The sequence below is a fragment of the Dipodomys ordii genome, unplaced genomic scaffold, assembly GCF_000151885.1.
Source record: "Dipodomys ordii isolate 6190 unplaced genomic scaffold, Dord_2.0 Scaffold6, whole genome shotgun sequence".
In the NCBI taxonomy this organism is placed as follows: Eukaryota; Metazoa; Chordata; class Mammalia; order Rodentia; family Heteromyidae; genus Dipodomys; species Dipodomys ordii.
In genome coordinates this window covers 11,937,792-11,960,799 of record NW_012267222.1, presented here as the reverse complement: position 1 = coordinate 11,960,799, position 23,008 = coordinate 11,937,792, and the positions used below count along the sequence as shown (strand labels likewise).

At 42.4% G+C, this 23,008-nt stretch overlaps 1 protein-coding gene across 1 annotated transcript in view; it reads left to right on the top strand.

The window, feature by feature from the left end:
- Positions 1–6: 6 nt before the first annotated feature.
- Positions 7–23,008, top strand: part of LOC105997765 (AT-rich interactive domain-containing protein 1A-like) — a 58,648-nt gene continuing 35,646 nt past the window's right edge. Inside the window, exon 1 of the mRNA XM_013032291.1 lies at positions 7–82. Coding sequence (XP_012887745.1) covers positions 26–82 — 57 coding nt within the window. The 5' untranslated portion in view covers positions 7–25. The remainder of the gene's footprint in view (positions 83–23,008) is intronic.

Below are 23,008 nucleotides of genomic sequence, written 5' to 3'. Positions count from 1 at the left end.
CCAACAAAGGAGCCACCACGCGCCCATGAGCCCCGGGAGCAGCAGCGGCGGTGGGGGGCAGCCGCTCGCCCGGACCCCTCAGGTACACAGCTGGGCCGGGAGGGGGCTGGGGCGAGTGGGTCCGGGGGGGGGATTGGGTGGGCGGCCGCGGGGAACAGGCCACAAGCCGTGGGGTCCCCTCGGGCCCGGGCCCCCACTGCTGGGGAGCTGCCATTGTCTGGCTCTTCTCTCTTAAAATGGCTGCCTGTCTGCCTTCCTCTCCTTCCCTCGTTTCAGCCTTTGTGTGGGGCTTTTCCAGAGGTGTGTGCTCTGCTTCTCCCCCCTCCCTGGGTCCCTTCGGAGGCCTGGGGCCTTCAGGGGGGTGCGAGGTAAAGTGGGTCCGGAAGGGCCCGGTCGATCAAGAGGGTGTTGGGGGTTCAGATTGGGGTGGTAGGCAGTGCTGGGAGGCCGGGAGTTGAACGGACGTTTCTTTGCTCGCTTGGCGTTTCTCTGTTCCCCCTGCCGCCTTCTAGGCTGTCCCCCCATGTGTGCTCGCAAAGAGGGGCCCCTGAGGCTCGGGGGGACTTTGAGGGAGGGTAGGGACCTGCTTGGGGGCAGCTAGAGGCCGGCTGGGGTTCACCCAGGGCAGCCCCGGCCATCTCCTGTCTTAGTCTCGGCCGGCCCAGTGGCCTGGGCTCTCTCTGGAAGTGCTGGTAAACAGCTGAGTGATTGGAGTAGTAAGTGCAGATTGCTTTGGTTTGGGATTTGAATTATGGAGGTAAAATCCTTCTGTCAAAGCCAGGAGACAGTTGGTCTTAGGTTGACATCCTATCTGTGATCTGATTGGCTCCCCATCTCCTGCTCTTGGCCATTTATAATTGCCTCTGATGTAATGGTACAACAATCCTGATGAGCTCATAAACTTTTACACTCTGCTTTTCTGCCAGTGATAACCCAAACCATTGCTGCCACTATCTGCCTTTTATTTCAGAGCTGAAATTGGCTGTGACCTTGAGGAGGGAGGTTTAAGCAGCAATACTGTATCAGCAGGAGCAGAGCCCCAGACAGGCTGCCCTTGTTATATTGTGCCCGAAACAAAAGAGGAGGCAGTGGCATTTTGCTTGTACCTTGGATTTATTTTGCTTGTTATGTTTTATGCAGCCTGAAATAGATTCTGTGTTGTTGGAACAGTAGCTGAGTTTTTCTCTACAATGGGTTTGCTGTTTGTTTTGGTTTTGTGACTTTCCTGATGGTATAAATGACTTCTTTGATGGCTCTGAAGACACATTTGTCTTGAGTAATTTTGACACTGTTCACTTTGCAGAACTGAAATTATTTTACTGACTTTTTAAATTGAGTGGCAAATGTGAGATCTGTATAGGGGAAGAATACATTTCTGTTAATATTTTTGTTTAGAACTGAGAGCTTTCTGACAATTTCATATTAGGTTCAAGGGTTCTTTTAAGCAAAGGTGGCCTCATTCTTTGTTTACATGTAGAATCTTGTTAACACTTTCTTTTGTTAAGTGAACTTTGGGAGAGCAGCTCAATTTAAAAGGAAGCTGATGTCTTTCTTGATCTTCAGAGAGGAATTTTGGCTTCTCTCTTAAGGGCTTGATTTGGTGGAATTTATTATTGGTTCCTGGAATGCAAAAAAAAATCTAGTTTTGTCATCAATCCTTTTAAAACCAGCAAATAGAGATTGGCTAATTTTTTTCTCCTCTGTATATTTTTTCTTTTCCTTTTTTCTCCCCCGAGGTAAAAAAAGACATGACCTACAATGATAATGTAGGCTTGCAACTTTTAGATACCTACCCTACCTTCTTCATCAATGCTTTGGTCTGGAATATTGTTGGTATTCCATGGAGTCATGGATCTTTTCAAAGTGGGGACAGAAAGCTCCTGTGGGTCACCACTCCCAGCAGTTGTGCCTCTGCACTGAGATTTTATTCACTTATAACAAAATAATTAATTAGCTGTATTCTTTCCCAATCCCATAATTACATTTCTACTCTAATCTCTACTGAGCTGGGAATTTTGAAAATAACTGCTAGTGGGCATAAAGCTCTGAGCCCTTGACACTGCATCCAACCTGGATGAAAAATAGGGGAATGTTATTTATTTACTTATTTTTGCTGCTTATAGGATTTTAGGCTAGCGGACTGGAGATCTATGATCAATCTATAATATGTACCTGTTTTGCCTCATCTCCTGTTTTGTTTTGGCCAAAAAATTTTCCTTTTTTTTTCTTTTCGTGTGTGTGTGTGTGTGTGTGTGTGTGTGTGTCCACATGGTGGGAGGGAGTGCTGTTAAACTGAAGGACTAGGCGCTGTTCCATAGCTGTTTTTCATACCAAGCTGGTGCTGTACCATTTGAGCCACAGCTCCACTTCTTGAGTTTTAATGGTTAATTGGAGATGAGTGTCTTCATGGACTCTCTTCAAACTGTGATCCTTAGAGCTCAGCCTCTTGAGTATCTAAGATGATAAGGCTGTGTCACCAGCCTCTGGCAAAAATTTACCTTTCCTAAAACTTATTAAAGGAAATGATTTGGGGTATGTCAAGGCCCAATTAAAATATTTGAAGTTTATCAGTATGGGTATATTTAGACAAAGGTTTTTGTGTGTGTGGTTTTTAAAATTGTGCCAATCCTGGGGCTTGAATTCAGAGCCTGAACATTGTCCTGAGCTTCTTTTGCTCAAGGCTAGCCACAGCTCCACTTTGTGTTTTTATTTTTTATTTTTGTAGTTTTAGTGGCTTTCCTTCTCCGGCTAGCTTCAAACTGTGATCCTCAGATCTCAGCCTCCTGAGTAGGATTACAGGAATGAGCCACCAGTGCCTGGCTAGAGAAAGAGAAAGGACACACACACACACACACACACACACACACACACACACACACACACACACACACACACACACACACACACACACACACACACACACACGACCAGTGCCTGACTAGAGAAAGGTTTTATATATACATACACATACCTTTCCTTGTGGAAGAGATAATATTTTAGCTTTGTGAATTTCTTCAGTTGTGTGACAGTAGTCTAGGAAAAGGTTGTGGGGGACAGACTTGTTCTGAGATCCTCTACCTGTCAGATTATGTGATGTCCTACTGTGAAGTATTTTTAAGTAAAAACTGGTTCCCTTCTTTCTCTAACCCAGTCTTAGATGAATATTTTTCAGATACATGTTCCAGACACATGATTATCATAGTCCAGGTGATAATTGTTATTTGGTCTTTATGAAATAAAGATTAAGTGTGTTTTTTGGGAACAAGGATGATCTGAGCAGACAAACTTAACCCTTTCCTAAGTACATTATTGGTATCTTGTGAATTGATCTTTCAGACTTTTTTAGGTTCCTTTCTTTGTGAGATATAAAGTACCCATGACAAGCAGTACCTATTATTACAGGTGTGAATTCTGGTACTGATGAAATCCTTTTGGTCACTTGAACTTCTTACTTTTGATATTTTGAGCAATTACACCTGGAAGAGTACTATTAGTTGATGATGGTAAAAAATGAAATGTAATAAATAGTTTGGAATTGAGTTGGGTTTGATTGTAGAAGCTTGGCTGTTAGTTTCTGCTATGGAAATATCAAATGATGTTCCCAGTCCCTGGGAAACGTATACAGGAATCCTGGATTTATTATGGGAATGCCTACTGGCACAAATTCTGAGCTGGCTGAAATACAGGGCTCTTGGATCTCTCTCAAGTAGGAGGGACCAGAAAAACTTCACTCTAGTAACACTTTTAATTTTGGGGGCTTCATATTTCTCCTATGAACTGAAGTGATACGAGTGGGGATGGTGGTGTGAGAAGAAAGAATGCAGCCAGGTTAGTTTCTTGTGAATTGTTCTTTCAGGACTTTTTAAAGTTCCTTCAATTGTATGTGATACAAACTAACCATGACAAGCAGCCCCTATTGTCATAGGATGTCTTAGATTATATTGTATTAAGCATTCATGTGTTGGATTGACTCCTGAGTAGGATGTGACGTATACTACAGTAAGCCTTACACAAAATTAGTGTGATATTTATTTTATTTTTACCATTATTACTATTATTATTATTATTTATTATTACTGTTATTGCCAGTCTTGGGGCTTGAATTCAGGGCCAGAGTCCTGTCCCTGAGCCTTTTTGCTCAAGGCTAGTTTGTGCTCTACTACTTGAGCCATAGCTACATCTGCTGTTTTTTTTTTTTGCTTCATGGGAGGAAAGAGTCTCCTGGACTTTCCTGCCCAGGCTGTTTTTGAACTACAATCCTCAGATCTCAACCTCCTGAGTAGCTAGGATTATAGGTGTGAGCCCAACTTTTGTAAGCTTTTTAAAAATGTGGGAATAGGGACTGGGAAGGTGGCTCAGTGGTAGAGCGCTTGCCTTGCAATGCATGAGGCCCTGGGTTCGATTCCTCAGCACCACATAAGCAAAAAGAAAAAAGCCGGAAGTGGTGCTGTGGCTCAAGTGGTAGGGCACTAGCCTTAAGCTGAAGAGCTGAGGGATAGTGCCCAGGCCCAGAGTTCAGGCCCCACAACCGGACCCCCAAAAAAAAAACAACAAAAAAAAATAAGTTTTATTGATTGGCTTCAAATCTCAAAATTGTAGAAGAAATGGAAGCCTACAGATATGGTTAAAATATGATAATGAAAATAAATTGTCATTTGAGTAGTTCTTTCCTGACAATGAACTGTGATACCTGAGGCTCTGAAGCAGTCTGGATTCCCTTTGTTGCTTTTTTAAATGTTTTTTATTTTCCTGAACTCTGGGCCTGGGCGCTGTCCCTCAGCTCTTCAGCTCAAGGCTAGCACTCTACCACTTGAGCCACAGCATCACTTCCGGCTTTTTTCTTTTTGCTTATGTGGTGCTGAGGAATCGAGCTCAGGGCCTCAGGCAGGCAAGGCAAGCGTTCTACCACTGAGCCACCTTCCCAGCCCCCTCCCCTTGTTGCTTTTATCACTGTCTTTTTCCTTGTTTAGATTGGTCATTATCATTATTGATGCATACTAAGTTGTTACATGTTGCTTAGTGGTGAAAGAAGATAGTTTCAGAAGAAAAGAAGGAGGGTAGCAGTTTAATTTCCATTTACAGCTCCAGAAATAAGCTGCATGACATGGGGCAAGTAATTTGCTTTCTCTTTATTTTCTTAGGGAAAATGAAACTGGCAGACTTTTTTTTTTTTTCTCCTCTTCGTTCATAAGGCTTGAACTCTGGGCCGATGTCCCTCATCTCTTCAGCTTAAGGCTAGCACTCTACCACTTGAGTCATAGGGCCCTTCCAGTTTTCTGAGTGGTTTATCTTTTCCTGCCCGGGCTGGCTTTGAACCGTGATCCTCAGATCTCAGCTTCCTGAGCCACCAGTGCCTGGCTCTGTGACCTTTTTATTCTGTGACACTATTATCTGTTCTTTTTTTTTTTTTTGTGGGTCGTGGGGCTTGAACTCTAGGCCTGGGCACTGTCCCTGCGCTCTTCAGCTCAAGGTGAGCACTCTACCACTTGAGCTACAGCACCACTTTGTTATCTGTTCTTGAAGAAGCTTCTTCATCTACACCATGTTGGGTCATAACTTCCCCTGGCCTTAAAGAACTCAAGGCCATTTGTTTCCTCAAGCCATTATTCCTTAAGTATTTTCAGGAACCAGGTGCTTAACAGTTGGGTGCTATAGTAGTCTGTGCACCTTTACAGAAAAAGCCCTCCCAGATTGTTGTCTCAGAATTGCTAATCTGTTTGTCATTAATCATTCCACCTGCCTAATGGTTTTATTTCATTTTAAGAACTTGGGGCCTGGGCACTGTCGCTAAGCTCTTTTTATTCAAGCATGATGCTCTACCACTTTCAGCCTCAGTACCACTTCTGGTTTTCTGGTGGTTAATTGGAGATAAGAATCTCATGGACTTTCATGCTTGGGCTGGCTTTGAACCATGATCCTCCTATCTCAGCTTTCTGAGTAGCTAGGATTACAGTCATGAGCCACCAGCACCAGGCTTGGCTGATGGTTGAACAGTAGTTGAAAAATTTAGTAGACTTCATTAAACCCTGGAGGCTTCATACTTGGGGGTGGAATAGGGAGTAGATAGTCAGAATTGAACATTAACTCTCTAGTTAGTGTATGGAGAGAGGTAATATTTGGTTCTTGAGACTCTTATTGTTTAGGCAGGTCTGGGTCTGGTTTGGGCAGTTGGTTGTAATCTGAGTGCCTGGACTTGCCCTCTACGTTTTGTTAAGAGAAGAGCAAAGTTCCTGAGCCTGGAACAGGAAAAGCTAACTGCTCCAAGATCAATTCTATAGACATATTTGTCTTTTCTCGTACTTTTGGTTTAAGGAGCCATGTAGTGTGGTTTGCATGTGGCCTTGGAAATGCTGTTCATTCTTCTCTCCAGCACACCTGAATTTCCCTTCTTTCACCTTCTGGCTTAGTAGTTTGGAAGTGTAATTTAGACATATGGAGGGAAGCTTCCTTCCATAAAAGAGGGAAAAGATAGAAGGAAAGGTAGTTGGTAATTCTCTGCTTGACACAGCAGCTTCTTCCTCTCTGAAGGAACCAAATGTTTCAGAGCTTTGTGTAAATACTTGCTGAGCTGTCAATATGTACCCAGGAGGTTTCTGTAGCGAGATGTAAACGGCTCCATAGAATGTTTGACAGGCAAATTAATAAACAGAATTTTCAAGCAAAGATAATGCTAGTCACCTCAAGTAGTAGAATAAAATAACATTCTCTTAAAAGACAAAGGGGTAGGGAAGAGGATAGTGCTGGGGGGTAGGAAACTTAAAAGAGGTGATTTAAAGGAGATTGATAGTAAAGATGCTTCAGTAGAAGGAAATCTCTGTGGCTTTAGGTCTGTACTAAGTTCAGGGTGTGTGAAACATTTTATCTGTTGTAATCATGTAGTGAAAATCAACAGAAGTTTGGAAAGAAGTTAACCTAAGTTTCGATATTATAGTAAGTGTGCTCCAAAAGCTTATTTTATGAGATGTAGTGTGTTAAAATTTCTTGCTTAAGGTAAGGTTTGGTAGTTTGGCAAGATTTTTGGGGGGGTTGGATTTTCATTTTTGAAATAGGAAAACAAAAACCCTGCAAGTTAAGCATACATACAGGAACCCTCTGTTTCCTGCGTCAGTACAAGGCTCAAATATTAGGGATTCACTAGATTGTTTTTGTTGTTGGTGGTGGTTTTTGTGTGTGTGTATGTGGGGACTGGCACTTACATTTAGGGTCTCTTGATCTCACCTGACTTTTTTGCACAAAGTTGAGATTCTTCCACTGGAGTTACACCTCCACTTTTTTTTTTTTTCTGTCATAGGGCTTGAACTGGGCCTGGGTGCTGTCCCTGTGTCCCTGAGCATTTTCCCTCAAGGCTAGTGCTCTCCCACTTTGAGCCATAACACCATTTCTGGTTCTCTGTTGGTTATTTGAAGGTAAGAGTCTCACAGACTTTCTTACCCAGGCTGGCTTCTAATCACAATCCTCAGATCTCAGTTTCTTGAGTAGCTAGAATTACAGGTGTGAGCCATCAGTGCCCTGCTTACTTCTGGCTTTTTTTTTTTTTTTGGTTGGTTGTGGGGCTTGAACTCTGGGCTTGGGCACTGTCCCTGAGCTCTTCAGCTCAAGGTAAGCACTCTACCACTTGAGCCACAGCGCCACTTCCGGTTTTCTAGTGGTTTATTGGAGATAAAAGTCTCAGGGACTTTCCTGCCCAGGCTGGCTTTGAACCGAGATCCTCAGATCTCAGCCTCCTGAGTAGCTAGGATTACAGGCATGAGCCACTGGTGCCTGGCTTTTTTGCTAATTATTTAAAGACAAGAGTCTAATGGACTTTTCTACCAAGGCTGGCTTTGAACATTGGATCTTCAGATCTTAGCCTACTGAGTAGCTAGGATTACAGGCAGGAGCCATCAGTGCTCAGCTAGAACCTGTTTGAAGGATTATATGGGTAGATGTCCTTTCACACATTCCTTTGTTGTTGTTGTTGTTATTGTTGGCCATGGGGCTTGAACTCAAGGCCTCAGTGCTGTCTCTGAGTCATGTTCCTCCCACTTCTCCCTGCTCAAGTCTAGTACTCTTACCACTTTGTGCCACAGTGAAACTTCTGCTTTTCTGGTGTTTTAATTGGTAACCACCAATTAAATCATGGACTTTCCTTCCAGGGCTGGCTTTGAACCTCAGTCCTCAGATCTCAGCCTCTTGAGGATTACAGGTGTCAGCCACCAGTGTTCAGTTTACACATTCTTTTTGAATATTTTAGCTGTCTGCCTACTTTGGTAGCCTTCTAAGATGACCAAAATAAGCTTCTCAGTCTCTTTTTAAAATAAATTCACTGACTCTTATAACACTAGTTTACTTCACAAAAAGTATTTTTTTAAGCTGAAACTCTGGAAATGCCTTTTTGACTTAGCCAGTAGATAGTAGCAGGGAATATAAATGTAAATATGGTCCTTACCATTATTTAGTTATTTTATCAAATGCATCAGCTTGTGTTAAAACAAAATAGATAAACATACGTCAGTGCCAATGTTAGTTATCTAGTATTGTCAAGGTCTTTCCCTGTCAAGTGATGTTAAGGGTATTAAAACTTGATTCTTTTTTGTTGTTGTTGTTGTTGGTTGTGGGGCTTGAACTCTGGGCCTAGGCGCTGTCCCTCAGCTCTTCAGCGCAAGGCTAGTGCTCTACCACTTGAGCCACTTCCAGTTTTCTGAGTGATATACTGGAGATAAGAGTCTTGCAGACTTTCTTCCCCAGGCTGGCTTTGAACCATGATCCTTAGATATCAGCTATCAGCCTCCTGAGTAGCTAGGATTACAGATGTGAGCCACCGGCGCCTGGCCTAAAACGTGTGTGTGTCTGTGTGTGTGTGTCTGTGTGTGTGTGTTGATCCTGGGTTTTTAATTCAGGCTTGGGGACTGTCCCTGAGCTTTTGTACTCAAGACTAGTGCTCTACCACTTGAGTCATAGCTCCATTCTTGGCTTTTTGGTAGTTAATTGGAGATGAGAGTTTCATGGACTTTCCTGCCCATGCTGACATTGAAACACCATCCTCAGATCTCAGCCTTCTAAGGAGCTAGGATTATAGTCATGAGCCACCAGTGCTCCTCTTAGAATTTCATTCCTTATTGCTGAAAGCATCATTTCTAGGTCAGGTAGATCTGGGATTTCAGTAGGGTAGGAAAAATAGCCATATACCATTATCTGAATAGGTATTGAAAACGAATTTAAAAGGTAGAGGCAATACTGCTTCAGAGAATTTAGTCTTGGGAAAGCATGCTTATGTGCACACTTCTGGGAAAATTGATAAAGCAAAGTTAAAAAAATTATTAAGTAGTTGTAGAAAGCGATTTCATTTTTTTTTTTTTTTTGGTTGGTTGCGGGGCTTGAACTCTAGGCTTGGGCACTGTCCCTGTGTTCTTCAGCTCAAGGTGAGCACTCTACCGCTTGAGCCACAGCTCCACTTCTGGTTTTCTAGTGGTTTGTTGGAGGTAAGAGTCTCACGGACTTTCCTGCCCGGGCTGACTTTGAACCTCAGATCTCAGCCTCGTGAGTAGTTAGGATTACAGGCATGAGCCACAGGTGCCCGGCTGCGATTTCATTTTTATAAATCAGGTTATGAGTACATTGCATCTTGAGCAATGTCACCTTCTCTGCAAAGCCAAGTTTTATAAATGGGTATAGGATGAACTAAATATGGATTGGTCTAGGAATTGAAGACTGAGGAGCAATCAGAGTTGGACAGGATTAGCCTGGGATAGCTGCTTAAATGTAGTGTTTGTGAGGCTAACTTCAAGAAGGGGAAAGTTAAAAAAGTATTAATTTAGCTTTTATCCATAATCTCACTCTCTTGAACCCCTCCCCCCCCCAAATGAGGAGTCCCATCCCACCAGGCTAATGTTCTACCACTTGAGCTGTAGCTCCACTTCTGGCTTTTTGGTGAATAATTGGAGATAGGAGTCTCATGGATTTTCCTGCCTGGGCTGGCTTTGAAACTCAATCACAGTGCCACTTCCGGCTTTTTTCTTTTTTCTTATGTGGTGCTGAGGAATCGAACCCAGGGCCTCATGCATGCGAGGCAAGCGCTCTACCACTGAGCCACCTTCCCAGCCCTGGACTTCTTTCTTAGTAGAGTTATTTGACCTTTCTTCCAAAATAAATCATGCAACTCTTTTTTTTTTTTTTTGGTACAGTCCTGGGTCTTGAACTCAGGGCCTGGGCACTATACCTGAGCTTCTTTTGCTCAAGGCTAGCAATCTATCACTTGATCCACAGCGCCCCTTCAGGCCTTTTCTGTTTATGTGATACTGAGGAATGGAACCCAGGGAGTACTCTACCATAAGCCACATTCCGAGTCCCCTGTTTGAAACTCTTATATTGCTGTTTCTAAAGAGTTGGAAGTTGAGCTTAAGCTGAGTTGCTTGGGTTAGACATCATATAAAGAATGGATAGGTTGGATAAACTTGCACATATGCAGTTTGCCCATTAATCAGATCAGAAAAATAGCCCTTTTTGTGTGTATATGTGTTGGGGCTTTAACTCAGGGCCTAGGTATGTCCTGAGTTTCCCCCTTCCTTTGCCCTCCCCTCCCCCCAGACTAGTTCTTTACCACTTGAGCCACAGTTTAAACTTCTGGCTTATTCTGGCTATTTTGATACTTTATTGGAGATAAGGGCTAAAAGGAGGGCTGGGAATGTGGCTTAGTGGTAGAGTGCCCAAGCCCTGAGTTCAAGCCCCAGGACTGCCCACCCTCCTCTCTCCCCCCCAAAAAATCACGGACTTTCCTGCCCAAGCTAGCTTTGAACCATGAGCCTCAGATCTCAGCCTCTCTAGTAGCTAGGATTACAGGTTCCTGGCAGAAATAGCCTTAGATACTGTATTTGATAAAGTTGGCTAGTATTTGATGAAGCTCATAGTCTGTAAATACTTGCTTAATTCTATAGAGCCTATGAAATGTAGTGATTTTGATTTCTCATTGCCTTCTAATCTTTGTGTAGTTTGGCCTGGCACTCATCAAGATCAATCAGTGGACACTTAATAGCTGAAAATGCATGAGGTGTCACCAGAGCGCTTTCTCCTGGAAGAAGAAGATGGGTTATATTTCACCAGTATAGAAATTTAAAATCTTTCTGGGTGTTGGTGGCTCATGTCTGTAATTCTAGCTACTCAAGAGGTTGAGATTTGAGGTTCACAGCCAGCTTGGGTCAGAAAAATCTGTGAAACTCTCATTGCCAATCAACCACCAAAAAGCTAAAAGTAGAGCTGTGGCTCAAGTGGCAGAGCACCAGTCTTGAACAAAAAAGCAGAGACAGTACCTAGACTGAGTTTCAGCCTTAGTACTCAATCCTCCCTTGCCCCCTGTCCCCAAGAAAAATAAATATGAAATATTGAAAACAAAATTTTTTTTGACATGATATTTTGCAAAAGCATGTTTTCAGTCACTCAGAATCAGGCATGATAGTAAATTGCCCTGGACAATAAATGTGTAAGGTCTTGAGGTGAGCTCCTTATTCAGTCCTCAATTGTAGAGGAATCCAGATTTGAATGAACATCTATTTAATGGCTTTGACTAGTCTCTGAAATCACCCCTCCCCCCCACTTAAGTGAATGAAATTAGTTTTTTTTTTTTTATTGAATGTGAAGGAAGAGACATCTAAGTGAATTTGTTTTTGTTAGTCACTTGTGCATAGCTGAAAGATTGTCTTGGGACAGATTGAGTCTTTATTTCCCGGTGGCTTCTGCGTTTTCTAAGGGTAGACTGGGAAGAAGTCTAATGCCAAAAATGCATTCCAACATACTGTAGAGTAGGAAATTTGATCCTTAAAATGTTGATTTAGTGTTGGTTATGGTACATATTAGAAATTACCCAGTAATCCAGGACAGATTTTTGTCGCCCTGTGGGAAGTTGCATTGATATTAATAAGAAGCTTTGGGTACTGACTGGGCTGTGTGCTCTGTAGGCCCAGAACACTGCTTTGATTTGCCACCCTATGAAGAGAAAATATGCCATGTGCTTTTTTACCCCTTCTCGTTTGCATTTGAGCTTCCTTGTAAAGTTTTGTTGTTTCTGTGTTCAAGTCTGCAATGTTAAGATATTGGAGTTTCTTTTCTCTTGTCAATGGCACTTTTATGATTTGTGTGTGTTTGTGTGTGTGTGCATCATCACCAACAGCCAAGTTTTGTATGCTTTTTGCTTTTAAACTTGTTAGCTTTCAGCTTGCTTGTGTTTGTCTTACAAGGAGCCTTCTCTCCTCAAAAAACAAGCACCAATGTGATGGCAGCAGGCAAATTGTGAGGATCATGTAATAACAGTCAAGTTTAGAACTCATTTGCTGTGTGCTTAGTTGTTTTTATTTTGCCTCCTATTTTCCTTGAGTTCACGGCTTGTTTGCTGGGTATGAATGCAGTTGAGCACAGCTGTTAACTCTCAACTGACTCAAGCCTGGTATATCGTAACTATAACAATGGTGTGGAAGCTGGGTGCCAGTGGCTCATGCCTGTAATCCTACCTACTCAAGAGGCTGAGATTTGAGAATCATGGTTCAAAGCCAGCCTGGGCAGGAAAGTCTGTGAGTCTCATCTCCAATTAACCACCAAGAAGAAAAAAAAAAACCGGAAGTGGCCCTGTGGCTCAAGTGTAGAGCTCTCTCCTTGATCTGAAGAGCCTAGGGACAGTGCCCAGGCTGAGAGTTCAAGCCCCACGACCAACAACAACAACAAAATTGTAAAATGAGCCATGTGGTAGAGGATTAAAGACTACAATGTTCTAGGTACATCCTTTTGAAGGAAATGGTCATTTTTGGGCTCTTGTTGCCCAGAGATTTCCCTATCTTTGGGATAGACATTACAGCTCTCTCTTGTCCTTTGAGATCAGGTTACCTGGGCAGAACTGCTGGGAATTAGTTGCTGTGTATTACCATGTTTTCTCTGCAAATAGAGAGGGCTTTTGTTCTTGCCATTTGGACAACATTTTGTTCTGGTCCAGATGTGATGGAATTCATAGGTCGGTCCAGCATTAGTTTAATAGTCTGAAACTCTAATTCAGGTTTGGATAACTTGCCTTTCGTCTTCAGACTTCTTGTTTAGGATTCTAGACTACCCAATCAAACTATATTATAAAGGATTTAGGGAATAATTCTGTAGGTAGTTTATCTAAAACATTGTCCTGGGGCAAGGATCCTCACTAAGATTTTGACTTTGAAACGATAGCATGCTGGGTATATTGAGTGCTTACTTTGTGTTAACCACTATATTTAGTTTTCTTTTGAGTTTCCTCATTTAATCTTTAAAATTTTAGAAAGTTAGGTTATATTATTTTTCTCTCCCGTTACAGTTGAGAAAATAGAATAAGAAATAGGCTCTAGGGGAAGTAGTTTGAAGTAGAGTTGGAATCTGAATCATGGTTTGTCTGATTCTCCAGAGTCTTAAACCCAGGGCTTATTGATATAAGCAAGTGCTATATCCCTGAGCTACACCCCAGTATAAAATACTAATTTTGCTTCTTCAAAATAAATTATTCAAGAACCAAGACCAATTGAGACATCTTTTTATTTTTTTTTTGGTCAGTCGTGGGGCCTGAACTCTGGGCTTGGGCACTGTCCCTCAGCTCTTCAGCTCAAGGGTAGCACTTTACCACTTGAGCCACTTCTGGCTTTTTCTGCTTATGTGGTGCTGAGGCATTGAACCCAGGGCCTCATGCATGCAAGGCAAGCACTATACCACTGAGCCCCGTTCCCAGGGCTCCTCCCCCCCTTTTTTGGTGTCAGTTGTGGGGCTTGAACTTTGGGCACTGTCCCGGAGCCTCTTCGTGTTCAAGGCTAGTGTTCTACCACTTAAGCCGCAGCACCACTCAGGGTTGTTTTTTTTTTTTTTGGGTCTGGTTGTGGTGCCTGAACTCTGGGCTTGGGTGCTATCCCTCAGCTCTTCAGCTCAAGGCTAGCGCTCTACCACTTGAGCCACAGTGCCACTTCTGGCTTTTTTCTTTATGTGGTGCTGAGGAATCAAAACCAGGGCCTCAGGCATGCAAGGCAAGCGCTCTGCCACTGAGCTACCTTCCCAGCCCGTCCACTCAGGGTTTTTGAGTGGCTAATTGGAGATAAAAATCTCACCAGAACTTTTCTGCCTGGGCTGGCTTCAAAACACGAGATCTCAGCCTCCTGAGAGAGACAGGAGCTCCTAGAGTTTTTTTTTTTTTGTGCCACTCCTAGGGCTTGAACTCATGACCTGGGTGTTTTTTTTTTTTTTTTTTGCTCAAGACTAGTGCTTTACCACTTAAGTCACAGTGCTACTTCTAGCATTTTTTAAATATATACATATATATATATATATATATATATATTTGTCGGTCATGGGGCTTGAACTCTGGGTTTTAAATATTTTTTTAAAGTCACAAACACCTTTTAATCTTCACAATGATAGTTATCATTATCTTAATCTACATTGCGTATACACTTCTACCTTTTTGATATTTTGTTGAGAGATTATCATTATCTTAATCTACATTGCGTATACACTTCTACCTTTTTGATATTTTGTTGAGAGATAAGAGTCTATGGACTTTTCTGCCCTGGCTAGCTCTGAACTTAGATCTTAGCCTCCTGAGTAGCTAGGATTATTAGTGTGAGCCACTGGTGCTGTGCTTTCTTTAGAGCTCTTAAATGAAGTGAAAGACTGAAAAACTTTTAGTTATAATTTGATATCACGCCTAGATCTTGTTCATATTTGCCCCTGCCATTTATGGTTTTATTATTCTGGGTATCTGATGAATGGTGGTGACATTTGGTATATTAGCTTTATGCTTCCAATGAAGAACAGTTCTCAGAATTTGAACCTTAAGTCCTCTCATCTGGGGCTGGGAAGGTGGCTCAGTGGTAGAGCGCTTGCCTTGCATGCCTGAGGCCCTGGGTTTGATTCCTCAGCACCACATAAGCAAAAAGAAAAAAGCCAGAAGTGGCGCTGTGGCTCAAGTGGTAGAGCGCTCGCCTTGAGCTGAAGAGCTGAGGGACAGCGCCCAGGCCCAGAGTTCAGGCCCCTCGACTGGATCAAAAAAAAAAAAGATTAAGTATAAGATATAGATATATATCTTATATTTATCTTATATATAAGATATATAAGATAAAGTTGACAGGGAGCTCTAAAGGCTAGTTTTAAATTTCCCTTAGGCTATGTGACTTTAGACTAGTCACTTCTCTGAATCTGTATTCCTGCTTACATATAGGAAGAATTACCTAGTTTACAGGCTGTAGTTAATAATAAGTAAATGTGAAAATAGTATTAAGCAAATAATTTTTTTTCGTTGGTCATGGGGCTTGGACGCGGCTTGGGCTCTGTCCCTGCGCTCTTCAGCTCAAGGTGAGAGCTCTACTGCTTGAGCCACATCGCCACTTCAGTTTTCTAGTTTTCACTTTCAGTTTTCATGAGATAAGAGTCTCATGGACTTTTCTGCCCAGGCTGGCTTTGAACCTTGATCCTCAGATCTCAGCCTCCTGAGTAGTTTGGATTACAGGCATGAGCCACCCGTGCCCAGCCCAAATAATTTTTGGTGGGAGTAAAGGTTCCTATACTGTGGCTTGAATTGAGGGTATGGGAGTTGACCCTTAGTTTTTTCACTCAAGTCTAGCACTTGAACCACACCTCCACTTGTGGCTTTTTTTTTTTTTTTTTTTTTGTCAGTCATGGGTTTGAAATGGGTTTGAATTCAGGGTACTCTCCCTGAGCTTTTTCACTCAAGGCCAGTGCTCTCCCACTTTGAGCCACAGCTCCATTTCTGGTTTTCTGGTGGTCAATTGGAGATAAGAATCTCATGGACTGCCTTGGCTGGCTTTGAACCTGTGCTCCTCAGACCTCAGTATCTCAGTAGCTAGGATAATAGGTGTGAGCCATCAATGCCAGCCACTTTTTTTTTTTTTTTTGCTGGTTAACTGGAGGTAAGAAGCAAATGACCTGTACAGCATCTTTACAATAAAATAAAAATAAAGAATCAAATGATCTTTCCTGCCCAAGCTGGCTTTGAACTGTGGTACTCAGATCTCAGCATCTTAGATCTCAGTAGCTAGGATTATAATCGTTAGCTACCCTCACCTGGCAGCTTATAAAATGTTTTTTTTGAGGTATGGTTTGCTACACATGTGTGGCACAGACTACCTTCAAGCTTGTCCTGCCTCAGCAGCATCCTCAGTGCTGGGATCACATGTGTTTACTAGCATGCTTGCAAATTTTATTAAAAGAAATTTTATTAAACACCAGTTGTTCTAATGTGAGAGATTGTTAGTGCAGTGGTTCTAGAATACCTGGGTGCTGTTCAGAAGTATAAATCTTAGACGCCCAGTGGATGGGGAATGGGAGGAAAAAACTGGGAGACAGCAGGAAAGGGGTGATATTGTCCAAAAAGAAATGTACTCATTACCTGACTTAAATAACAGTAACCTCTCTGTACATCATCTTTATAAAACAAAAATAATCTTAGGCCCAGACCTACTAAATCCAGAACTCTGGCTGTATGTTTTAACAAGTTCTTCAGACCATGCTGATGCACCATAGGTTTGAAAGTTACCAGATTTATGCAGTTGAACTAAACTAGGCTGCAGAGTATATCTGAATTGCCTAAGAGGCTTCTTCCAATTACATACAGATGAGTGATTCAGATGGAGAAAAGGCTAGAAGTGCTTGTGGTTGTATTGGTCTGCTTGGATTGCAATAACAGAATCCCTTATACTATCTATGTGTCTTAAACAACTGAAATTTATTTTTCACAGTTTGGAGGTAGGAAATGAAAGAAAGATTAAGGCATTGGTAGATAAATTCCTGGTGAGGGCCCTCTACTTGGTTTGTAGCCAGTGGTCTTGACATTTCTCATGTGCTAAAATGTCCATCTTTCACCCTGAGAATCAATCCTCTTGTGTCTTTCTCTTGCTTTCTTCTTTCTTTTCCCTTCTCCCTACTTCCTTCCCCTTTGTTAGCATGGGTCTTGAACTCAGGGCCTAGGCATTGTCCCTAAGCTCTTTTGATCCAGGCTAGCGCTCTACCACTTTGAGCCATAGACCTACTTCCAGTTTTCTGGTTAATTGAAGATAAGAGTCTCATGGAATTTCCTGCCAGGGCTGTCTTCTAACTGTGATCCTCAGATCTCAGCCTCCTGTGTAGCTAAGTATTACAAGCATGAGCCACCAGCACTGGCTCCCTTCTTCATAAGGGCACTAATTCTGTTATGAGAACCTACCCTTGTGAATTAATCTAAACCTAATTACTTTCCAAGACCCCACTTCCTAATATCATTACTTTAGGGGTTAGGGCTTCAACATAACATTTTAGGGACACCCAAACATTCAGCCCATAATAAAGAAGAAAGATGATACTTTTAGGATAGATCTTCTATGAAGTGATGATATAGTGACAAAAAAACATGTTTATAAAAATTTAGGGGTTCCTTGCCTTTTTCCTTTCTCCTAGTTTGACGAGATGGCATGAGAATAATTTGGATCTGTGGGCCTTGGACGGACTTTGGGGAAGATGGGAAAGAATATTTTAAGATGATGACTAATGATTCCCCCACCCCTTTCTCTCTCACCGGTCATGGGGCCTGAACTCAGGGCTTGGGTGCTGTCCCTGAGCTCTTTTGCTCAAGGCTAGTGCTCTACCACTTTGAGCCACAGTGCCACTTTAAATGGTTAATTGGAGATAAGAGTCTTATGGACACTTTGATGCCTGAGGTGGCTTTGACTATGATTCTCAGAACTCAACCTCCTGAGTAGCTAGGATTACAGGTATGAGCCATCAGCACATGGCTACGACTGATAATTCTGAGTATAAACAATTCATTAAGCTTTGCCTAAGATGTGCTTCCTGAAAATGCTACCTAAAACCAATGTTATAGCATTAATTAAATGCCATGATATCTCTTGTGGGCAGATGATCTAAGAACAGAGTCTTTGGTGATGGATGATTTTTCATTAACATCTCCTTCACTCCCAACTCTCCAGTGGCCAGCAGCCTGAGTTTTGCTGTACAATCCTTTCTTTGTATTCCTTGTGAAATTCTAGCAAATAAGCCTAAGTTCGAGCCTCACAAGTCATCTCATCTCTGAAGTAGTTAAGACTTCCTTGAGGTAAAGACATTTGAACCAAGACCTATCCCTTATTTGAATAACTTTGTGTTTGCATAGAAATAGAAGTTGTAGAAATGGTCAATTAATAAATATTAACAATCCAAAGACCAAGTGGAAGTATTTCTGTTCACTGGAGTTTTCTAAAAATAAAAGCTTCCTGAATAGGTAGGATTACAGGTGTGAGCTACCAGCACCCAGCTAATAAACTCACTTTTTTTTGGGGGGGGGTCCGGTCATGGGGCCTGAACTCTGGGCCTGGGCGCTATCCCTCAGCTTTTCAGCTTAAGGCTAGAACACTACTACTTGAGCCATAGTACCACTTCTGGCTTTTTTTTCTGCTTATGTGGTGCTGAGGAATCGAACCCAGGGCCTCATGCATGCAAGGCAAGCATTCTACCACTGAATCACCTTCTCAGCCCAATAAACTCACCTTTTAAAAGTTCATCCTTTTGCTTTTTAGTTTTTTTTCTCCTACCTTTCTTTTCTTCTTTTTCAGTCTTTCACTTGGTATCTAACACAAGTTTAGAATGCAGAACCTACGGAGACCTCAGTAACTTTATCAACACAGAGATGACCTGGAGATTTTTTTTTGTTGTTGTTGGTCGTGGAGCTTGAACTCTGGACCTGGGCACTGTCCTTGAGCCTTTCAGGTCAAGAAGAGCACTCTACACTTGAGCCACAGTGCCACTTCCGGTTTTCTAGTGGTTTATTGGAGATAAGAGTCTCATGGATGTTCCTCCCTGGGCTGGCTTTGAACTATGATCCTTAGATCTTAGCCTCCTGAGTAGCTAGGATGACAGGTATGAGCCACCTGCACCTGGCCTGGAGATAAATTTTAAAACCACTTTTAGAACATTATTTCAATTAAGAGTCCTAGTATCTTATGTTAGAAAGGCCTAACTAGAGGCAGAAAGTACATTTGTCGAATTAACTAATAAACCAAAGTATCTGACTGGTTTCTGTTCTTGTTTTATTGCCTTTAGTCGAGAGACAGATTCTTAGTCTCCCTAATCTATTTTTAGGGTTCTGTTGGGCCTGCACAGATTTAAAGCATTCTTGTTTTTCTTTTCAGTTTGTGGTTTGAATTCTTTGCTTTCCCAGTGCAGCTTTGAATAGGCTTCATTAAAACCCTAACACAGGAACTGGAGGCCTGGTTTAAGTGGTAACGCCCCAGTCGGAAGCAGAAAAAGCCAAGAAAGCCTGAGTTCAAGTCCCGGTACTGCAAAAAAAAAAAAAAGAAGAAGAAGAAGAAAGGAAAACTTTTTTTTTTTTGGCAATTGTGGGGCTTGAACTCGGCCTGGATGCTGTCCCTGAGCTCTTCAGCTCAAGATTAGTGCTCTACCACTTCAGCCACGGTGCCACTTTCGGTTTTCTATTGGTTAATTGGAGATAAAAGCCTCACAAACTTTCCTGCCCAAGCTGGCTTTGAACCTTGATCCTCAGATCTCATCCTCCTGAGTAGCTAGGATTACAGGCGCGAGCCACCTGCACTGGGCTAAAAGGACAACTCTTACACACTACTTTGAATGACCAATAGTGGTGTAATTATATGACTTGAGATTAAAATGAGATCAGATTGGACTCCCTTACTCAGAAACAAAAAGGGAAATTTTTTGTACTTTGAGGAAGATAATTTTGAGAACATGAGCCAAAGTAGAATAAGAAAGGAGTTGGAAAAAGGAAAGGAAGGTTAGATGTTGCTAGATTTTCATAGCCTGGTATGCTAAGTATCCATTCTAATGTGATTATACCAGCCGGAGTGCACTTAAGAAGAGGCAGCAAACTTCTCAAAAGATGACTGGTAACTTTTGTCCAGTGTATTTCTATGGTAAATCGTGAAGTCAGGGTCTCCTGTATGTATTTGTTTAGACAGTAATTAGTATACACATTGTTGGTAACAACATACTTTACATACTTCGTGTGTGTGTGTGTGTGCACTGTCTCTGAGCTGGGTTTTTTTTTTTTTCCTTTTTCTAAAGGCTAGTACTCTATGACTTTGAACCACAGCTCTATTTCCAGCTTTTTGGTAGTTAATTTGAGTCAAGGGTCTCACAGGCTTTCTCCCCTAGCCAGGTTTGAAACTTGATGGATTTGATCCTTGGATCTCAGCCTTTTGAGTGGCTAAGATTACAGGTGTGAGCTACCAGCACACAACAACTTTTTTGCCAATTGTGGGGCTAGAACTCGGCATGGGTGCTGTCCCTGAGCTTCTTTTGCTCTAAGCTAGCACTCTAGCTCTTGAGCCACAGTGCTACTTCTGGCCTTTTCTGATTATGTGGAACTGAGGAATCGAACCTAGGGCTTCCTGCATGCTAGACAAGCACTCTAGCAGTAGGCCACATTACCGGCCCACACAGAACTTTAAAAAAATTTTTTTTGGTCAGTTGTGGGGCCTGAACTCTGGGCCTGGGCGCTGTCCCTCAGCTCTTCAGCTCAAGGCTAGGGCTCAACCACTTGAGCCACAGCGCCACTTCCAGCTTTGAGCCCAGGGCCTCATGCATGCGAGGCAAGCACTCTACCACTGAGCCAGTTTCCCAGCTCACCAACACCCTTTTTAAACGGAATTAAAAAAAATTGGCAGGAAATAGAACTGTGAACTTAAATATATTTAAGGTTTTTTTTTTTTTTTTTTGCTAGTCCTGAGGCTTGAACACAGAGCTTGGGCACTGTCCCTGAGTTTTTGCTCAAGGCTAGCACTCTACCACTGGAGCCACAGCACAATTTCTGGCTTTTTTTGTTGTTGTTTTTGTTTATGTGCTACTGAGGAATCGAATCCAGGGCTTCAGGCATGCTAGACAAGTACTCTTATCACTAAGCGACATTCCCAGCCTTTAGTATGTTTTTGTATAACTCATGCAAGACCAGCCTGTTTGGAATTGAAGATAAAATAAGTATGGGAGAAATTGTTTTCATTGGAGACAGGTTCTCACTAAGTAGTCCAGGCTGGCCTCAAAAATGTGATCCTGGGGGCTGGGAAGGTGGCTCAGTGGTAGAGCGCTTGCCTTGCATGCATGAGGCCCTGGGTTGGATTCCTCAGCACCACATAAGCAGAAAACAAATAAAGCCGGCAGTGGTGTTGTGGCTTAAGTGGTAGAGCCTTGAGCTGAAGAGCTGAGGGACAGCATCCAGGCCCAGAGTTCAGGCCCCACAACCGACTAAAAATACATACATACATACATACATTCATACATACATAGTGATTCTTCTGCTTCAATCTCCCAGTTTGTGACACTGTAGCCCAGCAGAAATGAGAGTTTTTGAAGAACACAGGGACAGTTTTTGCCTTTACTTGTTTGTTTGATTTGAACACTATTTGCAAATCAGTTTAGTATAGAACAGGAAGGAGTAAATCAGAGGAGTTAGGGAAATCAAAATGTGTTGTCTGCTGAAAAGTTGAAATACATATATACTCCTGGATGAAGCTCCTTTCACTATATATTCCTCAAGTTCACTGTAACACTTAATGATAAATATAACAAAAAGGGTAAAAGAACTGTCCCGCTTATCCAAGCTTGGGGTCCACCCACACCAAGGTCCTCTTTCTGGTCAAAGAACCTGAGAATGGTTTCTGGGAGGAAAAGTGTGTGTGTGTGTGTGTGTGTGTGTGTGTGAGTGTGAGATGCCCGTGTCACCTTATGGATAACAAGGTCTGTAATTAAGTTCTTTATTTTTGAACAAGTGTTGGTATGCATTACACCAGCTTGTAGATTACCATCAAAATGTTCTAGTCTTTGATGAAATTACTTAATTCTCAATTTTTTTTTTTTTTTTTTGTCGGTCGTGGGGCTTGAACTCTGGGCTTAGGTGCTGTCCCTGTGCTGTTCAGCTCAAGGTAAGTGCTCTACCGCTTGAGCCACAGCACCACTTCCAATTTTCCAGTGGTTTATTGGAGATAGGAGTCTCATGGACTTTCCTTTTCGTTGCCCGGGCTGGCTTTGAACCTCGATCCTCAGATCTCTGCCTCCTCAGTAGCTAGGATTACAGGCATGAGCCACCAGCATCCGGCCCCAAGAATTTTTAGGATAACATTTTTAATGCTCACATAATTGTGACCTGAAATGTTTTATTTATTTTTCAGTCGGTTGTGGGGCTTGAACTCTGGGCCTTGGCGCTATACCTCAGCTCTGCAGCTCAAGGCAAGCTCAAGTGTTCTACCACTTGAGCCAAAGTACCACTTCTGGTTTTTCTGAGTGGTTTATTGGAGATAAGAGTCTCACAGCCTTTCCTGCCTTGGCTGGCTTTGAACTTTGATCCTCAGATCTCAGCCTCCTGTGTAACTAGGATTACAGGCGTGAGCCACCTCACCTGGCCCTGAAATGTTTTAAGGCTTAAAATAGTTGCAGACTTGCTAATGTAAAATTTGTAAAATACCTATGGCAGAGAATGTGGCTTAATATTAGAATGCTTGGCTAGCATGCCTGAGGCCCTGGGATCACTTCCTTGATGCCACATAAATAATAAATAAAATTAATAGGATAAAAGGAAAAAAAATTACATTTTTTTGGGGGTGGGTGGGTCGTGGGGCTTGAACTTTGGGCTTGGGTGCTGTCCCTCAGCTCTTCAGCTCAAGGGGAGTGCTCTACTGCTTGAGCCACAGCGCCACTTCCGGTTTTTGAGTGGTTTATTGGAGATAAGAGTCTCACGGGCAGAGCGCGGCTGGCTTTGAACTGTGATCCTCAGATCTCAGCCTCCTGAGTAGCCAGAATTATAGGCATGAGCCTATTTTTTTTTTTTAAGTCTGTGACAAATCTTTGAGTACCTACAATTGCTAGTTGCTTCCATTAGTGTAACAAGTACCTGTTGTGCTGCAGGGCTGTCAGGCAGCATGCTGTAAGCATAAGATTCATAATTCCTGCATCCATGGAGTACCACCACCACCACTATCACCACCACTTCCTCCTCCTCCTCCTCCTTCTCCTCCTTTTCTTCTTTCTT